Raw genomic sequence first — 8028 nt, forward strand, 5'->3', positions numbered from 1 at the left:
TAGCTATACTGTTCATTGGCCAGCTCAGACAAGTAGCCAGAGCTGCTGATGTTATACTGCATCTCTGACTGCAGCTTTTCTGTGTGGTTCATGTAGCTTTAGCCTCTTCAGCTACAAGGTACAACAGAAATTTAAACACCAAGCCAAGATAAGGGGCCAGCTCATCCCAAGAGGTTAGAGGATACAGCAGCAACTGGACAGAGTCCACACCTTGAAAAGAAGGTACCATTCTCATGTAAGCTGTCCCCATACCTCGTCTCTACATAAGGATATACCACTGCTCCCCCCCAGCACACACTTTTGCCCCAGCACTGCAAATTAGCAGCACAGCACATGGTTTAATGTGCAAGGTATGCAGTTTGTGGTGCTGCAAAGAGGTTTACAGCACTTCAAACCACACATGCATGTGCATCTGGATGTGGCCTTATAGGCTAACTAGATCAGATATGTATAGCACACTCTTTCGTAAGCAGAGGCCTTACTTCATCAGACACCACAAAGGGACTTCAGGAAGCAAAAATGTCCCTTCATGGCATCTGATGAAGTACACTTTCTGCTTATAATAACTTATATCTCTCTGATCTAGTTAGTCTAACATATAACATGCAAATCTACCCTGCCCTCTGCCATTTTTTTTTTAAGATGACACTGACAACCAAAAGGGAAGGGGCAGAGGGAAGAGGACTTCCACAGTTCATAAGGAACTAAAGCTGTTCTGAAAGAAGGGTTTCCACTGGATAGGAATGGAATACTTCAGCATTTTGTTCACATTTGGAACACAGTCCTATAAAAAGAGTCTGGTCTCCCAGTCAGGGCATAAGCTAAGCCCTGGAAGGCTGGGGGGATGGGGGTCCTCGACTCAGAGGTCTAGCAGGTGGACCTCCTAGAAAGACTAGGCAGGTCTCACAGGCAGGCAGGGTGAAACGGGACCCCTGTCAATAAATGGAAGTATTGCTACCAGGTGTTTGCGTAATTACAAACCAGGAAGTTCTGACTTTTTTCTTCAGACCTTTTCTGATCAGCTTTAATATTTAGACCTTGTTGCCTGGATGAACCAGGGCCCTTTTCCCCAACCACCTCTTTGCCTGCCAAGAAAAGTAAGGCTATATTTCCTCACCTTGTCAAATTCAGGTGGTGGGTTCTTCCCTCTGCACAAGTTTGACAAGGCCCAGACAGCATTTCGAGTCATTGTCAACCTGGTGGACTTTGTGAGAAGCCTAGGAAGAGAATAATCATGCATTACACTGCCAAGCCATAGCAGTGCATAGCATTTAAGTGCCTTTAAAACAAGGAGATGATTTGCAGTGAGGGAACAGAATGCAAATTTGAGAAGGCCAGAAAAAAAAGTTGCACTGCTTGAGAACCTGTTCTTCAGACTAAGTACTTCACCCAAACCTTTCATTTTGAGCATAAAAAAGATGTAATGCATCTACCCCGAAGACGGAAACAAATGCTGTTGTTTCACAGTGCAAAGCAACATCAGACAGAAAGCAAGTGCAGTCTTCAAACAAAATTGCAGATGGGAATGTTCAGGCTAGCAGAACACAGCTTCTCTGAGCCTGAATCTAGCCAGGTAAGCACACCTATTCTTAGAGGGCCACTGATCTGATCCTAAAGAGCGACCTGTATAATCAGAGACTTGCAAGGCAAGTCATATGAGGAAAGGCTGAGGGACTTGGGCCTCTTCGGCCCAAAAAAAAGAGAAGGCTGAGAGGGGACTTGGTAGCAGCTTACCACTACATTAGGGGAAATACATCAAGGGCTCAGCAAACAACTGTTCACCAAATCACCCTTGGGGAAAACCAGGAGTAATGGCTACAAACTCCTGGAAGACCATTTCAGGCTTAACACTAAGAAGTACTTCTTCACAGTTAGTGTGTCTAGACTGTGGAATAAACTCCCCCCAGGGGGGGGGCAATCACCTGCCCTGGAAATCTTCAAGAGGAGACTGGATGGTCACCTTGCTGGGGTCACCTGACCCCATTCGCCTTTTCTGCCTAGTGCAAGGGGGCTGGACCCAATGATCTTGTGAGGTCCCTTCCAATCTATGAATCTCCAGGGACCACAAGAAGTCAGGAACTCAATTTTAGCTTCACCTGAGGACAACAGCTCTATGCCTCTATAAAACAATCTCTTGCAACACCTTCAAGGCGACACAGCTGTACACCATTTATATTGAAATACTTCATGTGAACATCTCGTTAAACTGGCATTTCTGCCACAAATCTCTGTCCACATTGCTAGCATGAAAGATACTCTTGCTGAAAGGATGGACAGACTGACAGTTTTTAGAAACCAAATAATCTTAAATATCTTAGAGGGTGGTCACCAGCCAGTTGCCCACCCATAAAGCAGCTTCATTCTCTGTGCTTTATGGTTTATGGGCAGTGAGAAGCTTTGTCATCCAGTCTGCAGACCTCTGCAAGAAAATGGGACGGTGCAATATTGTCCCTCCCAAGCTACAACCAACTCCTTTTACCAGTCTTTTTTCTACAATGTGGCCACCACCACCAACAAAAAGCCTTTCCCTTGGTGTCTGGACAGCAGAGAGTTATCTGCTTGGTCTCTGGCATCCTGAAGGTCGAACACTAGTGTCAGAAGTGACTTAAAATTTTGTCTCCTACAATGTGCACTTCTCTTATCTTGTTGCTACTACCTCATCAAGAGCAATTTAAAACGATCCTGACAAAAATAAAATATGACTAGTACTTGAAAGCACCCTGCCTAGAAATAGACAGACAACTCAGCTAACATACTGAGGCTATGTCAGGATTTCTGATTTATATGGTGTGTGAAGACCTTCTCAACCCTAGACTGATTCTTTTAAGATTCATCCAATCAATTCCTGAAAGCTGGCGTAACTGTATCCCTTCAGGAGCTGTTCTCTGTACTTACAGCTCAGGCACTTCTAAGTGACAGGCCCCATAACTTCAGAAAGGCTGTCTGGCAAGCTGTGACAGTGCTCACGTACAGTTCACAGCAGGCATAACGATTTGTGAGAAGGCAAACCATCTGCCAAAGCTTTATCCGTTATGATTTAAGTACTACTACCTTTCTCTAATACCAATTTACAAACTGAATTTTATTCCCAAAGAACATTAGCACACAGGTAGGTGGTTCTGGTCACCCAGTTTTCATAGCAGTATGTTACTCTGCTTTAGTAAAATGGACCTTCAAGAACTATGCTGCAAATATTTATGGTTACTTACATTAACAAGGGAGGAAGAATAGCGCAGTTAAGGACATAATCTCTACACACAGAGCTGTCTCCAGCAATGTTCCCCAACGCCCAGACAGCCTGGAAGGAAAGAATAGCAGTTTTACCATTCACAGTTTCTGAACAGATGAAGAAGAGCGTATTGAGTTAGAGGCATACTTTGCAACTCCAAGTAACCAGTACAGGAATTACTGCATGAAGCCAGTCACCAGAGAGCTACACTTATTTCAAACAAACTTTGATGCTCTCTATCCACAAGAGTTGTGCACCTTTCCCACACCCCTTAAAAAAAAAAAAAATCATTGAAAACAAGGTGAACTTTACCTGTTCTTGGACATCTTCAAAATCAGAGTTTAACAGCTCTATAAAGATAGGAACTGCCCCAGCTTCAATGACTATTTTTGTTTGTTGAGAGGTTCCTGATGCAATATTTGTCAATGCCCATGCTGCTTCAAACTGAAATGAGAGACCAGCAACAATATCATAAGCAGAACAATCCTGATATGGCACACCATTTGCTATTAGTTTTACAGCCTTTACTGCTCCCATCTAATCTAGAAAGATCTATATAGGAATGATCCTGCCTCCAGCAGGGGGTTGGACTGTATGGATTCCCAAGGGCCCTTCCAACCTTACTTGTCCATGATTTATATGCACTGAAGCATACAAATGGTTTTATGGGGCTAAACTCCACTGCCCGGGCTGGTTAGTATGGACAGTGTTTGGATGACTGTTCACCAAGCATAACTATATATAACAGCTGTCAGATATAGGCAAGCTGTCGACAATTTTGAGGGTACAGAGAAGGGTGGATTGACTCACCCCATCACAGACCTTGGCCACACCCACCCAAAGCAAAAGAAAGATCAGTCCACAGATCACCAACAGTAAAAACACACTAGGGCACATCATGTCATCTTTCCTGGGGATTACTGGTTCTCTTGGGCTTGACAGATCAGCGATTCACTCCCCTGTCAGTGGCAATCCTAGGAACTGTGAACTGGGCAATACCACATGACAAAGTCTGAGAGATCACTCTCCACTTCAAAGAGTCATCTCCAGCTGCTCAGAGCAGCCCCTGACCAGGGCTTGGAGGCACAAGCTACAGTAGATGAGAGAAACTGGTTTTCTATTTGGAAGCCCAATGCTGTTACATCCTACTCCTGTGACTGGCAGGTGAGGCCAAACTGCATGTTACTGTCATCTGCCTCTTTCTTGAAGGGCTTTAACCAACTTCAAATCTTCTGGAAGACTGATCCCTAGGGTATAGGGCTTCCTGAAAGGAGGACGGTGATGGTAGCCATCAACTGTGACAGCCTGCTGTCGTCAAGAGAATGTGCAATCCTCTCCAAAAAGCTACATGTGATCTGTAGTGTCTAAGCTCTAAAGACACCACCTTTCCATGCTGGCTGTTGAGGGTTAAACATCAGAGCTCAGCAGAGAGAAGTTCTATTTGTCCTTCACAGTACTCTTCTTTACCTGTAGTGTGCAATTTTCACTTCTCTTTAGGAATTCAACAAATCTGTCCACCACTCCCAAAGTGTTTATCACTTCATCTATTGGAGGATTCGGCTCTGGAAGTACAAAACAAGGTCAAAAGGGTATTTTAGTAGCAAACAAGTAATCTCTTTCATTGCTAAATCCACTTTCACCATTTAAAGTTGTACTTGCATTGGACAGGAGAACTATCCAATAGAAAACTTTCTGTACAGGCCATCCAGTTACAAGGCAATAGGGCATTTTCTACATGTTTAAAACCAAAGAGACGGTCACACAAGGAGATCATAGTCCCATCCCCTCCTCCCAGTGCCAACTGAAAAGCAACAGAATTGCAGGCCTGTTGCATTAGGTGGAACCACTGTCCCTAAAAACAGCAATATTAATACCAAGAATAGCATCACAAATGTTTTAGACAATCTGCCTCAAACAGCTGACAATACAGCCAAGAGCAGCAGCTCAGCTTTTACCTTTTGAGAGCAATTTCCTGAATTTCTGAGTGGTTGCTAACTGCAGGTCAGAATCATCTGAGAAGAGCATTTCCACCATTTCTCTTGTGATCACTCCCTCCTATGGGAAGAGAGGAAGAAAAGCAGTGTCAGACAGAACCACCACTCCAAGCTTATTGTTACAAACTCCAGGAACATGACAACCTGTCGCTATGACTTGGAGCTTAATTTTTTTAAACCTAAATGGTAACTGAAGTCAGAACCAAATCATGTGTAAAAGTCTACGTCTCAGACGGGGTTTTGAACTTCACCACAGTAATATTCTAAGTAATTACACAGGGGTGGAAAGGCAGTCAAGAATACAAGATACGATGATCTCTCTTAGTTTGAAAGCCTTCAAGCTTGTCAGTTTTATGGGGTCTACAGTGTTAAGTCTACCTAGAAGAGGGACCAGAGTTCAGGAAGAAGTCTTACCCCTGATGTGGTAGAAGTGACATAAGAATCCATGAGGAGGCTATCAAGCATGGCAGCATCTTCATTAATGAGTTCCACATTTCTTCTTTTAAAGAGCTGTGAAGAGATAAGAATCAGCGTTGCTGCTCTAAAGCAATAGCCACCTTTTAGAAACATCACCACTAGCAAGCCTGTCTAGGTAAAATCTGTGGAACAAACCACAACCTGAATACAGCAGCAGTCACTTAAGACACTAGTTTACATTGCTGTAGATGATAATTTTGGCCTGTGAACTGGACAACAGTGGAGTAAGTCCTGCCCTCAGACAAACCCAAGAAACCTACTTACTTCACTGAGCCTTTATGGCATAAGCAAGTGCAGAATTTGACCCAGTGAGTCAGAGAGAGAAAGGAAGGACAGGTGGTAGACTGAGGCTAATGCACTGGCTGAGCTGTGCAGGAAGCTTGCAGAGTCTGCCAATTCTACGTGTTGCCCTAGCATACAACAAAGACATAGAAAACCCACACCACTTTTTTTTTTTTTTGCTTGCTTTTTTTCTGGTCCTTAAGAGCACAGTCCATTTTCTGATTTTTGACAGAGTCCTTAGAAAACAAATAAAAGCCCACAACACCATGGGCTCTGTGAAGCCTTCCCCTGATTCAATATCACAGAAAGGCAGACAGATTTCCACTGTGGCGTCAGGGGCATACACAGCAACTGCAGGTCTCAGGATGAGCAGGGAACCTTCGGAGCGCTCTTCACATGAGCCACACTGTGAACAAGCATGCGAAAAGAAAGCAGCAACATTCCAGGTCTAAACGCTGGAGGGGCAATGGGAGGAGAAGACTGTGAGCAACTCTGACTGGAGACCTCGGGCGGTTCCTGTTGCACAATACTACATACTTGCTCCAGGTAAAGCTATACTTCTCCAAGCCAAATCAGCACAGCGCGGGTTACCTGCTGTTCTCGTTTCTGTTTGCGTAGCTGAATTCCCTCCTCTTCTCTTCTCCGGCGCATTTCTTCAGGATTTAGAGCTTTGTTTTTGTAACTCTTCATTCGATAATTATCCTTCGCAGGACTCGCCATCGTTTCTACAAAGAAGTCAGAAAAGTAGTATCAGACTTTGCTTTAGTCTCTGTCCTTTCACCTGCCCACCCTGCCATTAAGGAAAGCAAGTACATGTCACAAGAAACTGCACGGTCCAATTTAAAAGACTGAGAACTGCTATCTGAAATACCCATGCAGAAGCTCCAAGCTCAGAAATGTTACTGGCCTACACCTGATGCAGTCTCTTAGAATAATGCTGCTCAACAGGCACTGCTGTAAATGTAATGCTCTGAAAAATCTCTCAACCAGCACTTGGACTTCACTATACAAAGTACACTTCTTACTGTGAAAGGGTATACTCAAATAGTTCCCTTGCCCACCAGAAGGCAGAGTGCCTGAGGCTGCTTGGGTAGGCAGCACTGTAGGTCAGTGTTTCCCAACCAGTGTGCCATGACAGTGTGCTGTCAAAAGTGAACAGGTGTGCCACAGAATTTTGCCATGGGAATGAGCTACAATAGGTATAAGAATGGGGAATGCCTCAACAGGTGTGCCGCAGAAAAAAAATTTATTAATATAACTGCCTTGGGCTGGAACTTGTTGGGAAACACAGCTGTAGATCATGCCCAAATAGCACCTTATCACCACCACTATAAGTAGCACCTTGAAGATGCCACCCACCCACCCTCTTCCATCCTCCAAGGCCAACAGACCAGGAACCTGACTGTCAGCAAAAAGCAGCAGACATTCAGCCTCTGTAGACCAGGTTGCTCTGAAGTGTAGGAGTGTAGCTAGCAGCTAAAAGTTCTACTTAGATGCATTTTATGTTGTGAAGTACAGACTTTCACAAATCAGAGCTCCCACTTTTAAAAGGCTAGGTAGCAGGCAACAGTCGATCCTCTGAATCATGGTGTACAAGTAAGAGATCTAGTCATGAATCCACTTGTACAGAGTCCTGCGACCATCACACCAGGACCTTTGACACATACGCCTAGGCAAGAGTATGGAGGAGTGGAAGTGGCCCAAGACCTGCCATCCCCCTTTAAACCACCGAGACAGAATCCAAAGGCCAGATCAAGTCCAGACATTCAGTGCCTCAATGGTTGTAGTTTCTACCAGACAAAAACAGATAAGAAATGCTGCTGACTGCCTAAGGCCTTGGCGAGGGCATTTGTCAGGCTAAGGAATAACACCCTTTCTCCAACCAAGGAGCACCCACAGGGCAGTGGGGGCTAGGGCTGAGGCACCCTATACTCACCTTACTCTGCTCGTGGCAGGGTAGCTTCCATAAAATACCAGTGTTGCAACCTCCAGTCTCACCATGTTACTGCCAGGGCCTCCAGTCTGATGCAGTTTTTGGTCATACTC

The 8028-nt window shown here is 44.6% G+C and overlaps 1 protein-coding gene across 1 annotated transcript in view; it reads right to left on the reverse strand.

Moving 5' to 3' along the window:
* The window catches only part of KPNA6 (karyopherin subunit alpha 6), a 50212-nt gene that overhangs the window by 16124 nt on the left and 26060 nt on the right, over nucleotides 1-8028 (reverse strand). The window contains exons 2-8 of the mRNA XM_019512296.1: nucleotides 6574-6707; nucleotides 5638-5733; nucleotides 5185-5284; nucleotides 4697-4791; nucleotides 3542-3673; nucleotides 3210-3298; nucleotides 1118-1217 (exon numbers count right to left, since the gene is read on the reverse strand). Coding sequence (XP_019367841.1) covers nucleotides 1118-1217; nucleotides 3210-3298; nucleotides 3542-3673; nucleotides 4697-4791; nucleotides 5185-5284; nucleotides 5638-5733; nucleotides 6574-6707 — 746 coding nt within the window. The remainder of the gene's footprint in view (nucleotides 1-1117; nucleotides 1218-3209; nucleotides 3299-3541; nucleotides 3674-4696; nucleotides 4792-5184; nucleotides 5285-5637; nucleotides 5734-6573; nucleotides 6708-8028) is intronic.

Source organism: Gavialis gangeticus, unplaced genomic scaffold (assembly GCF_001723915.1).
Source record: "Gavialis gangeticus isolate Ggan-Ray unplaced genomic scaffold, GavGan_comp1, whole genome shotgun sequence".
NCBI classification, from domain to species: domain Eukaryota; kingdom Metazoa; phylum Chordata; order Crocodylia; family Gavialidae; genus Gavialis; species Gavialis gangeticus.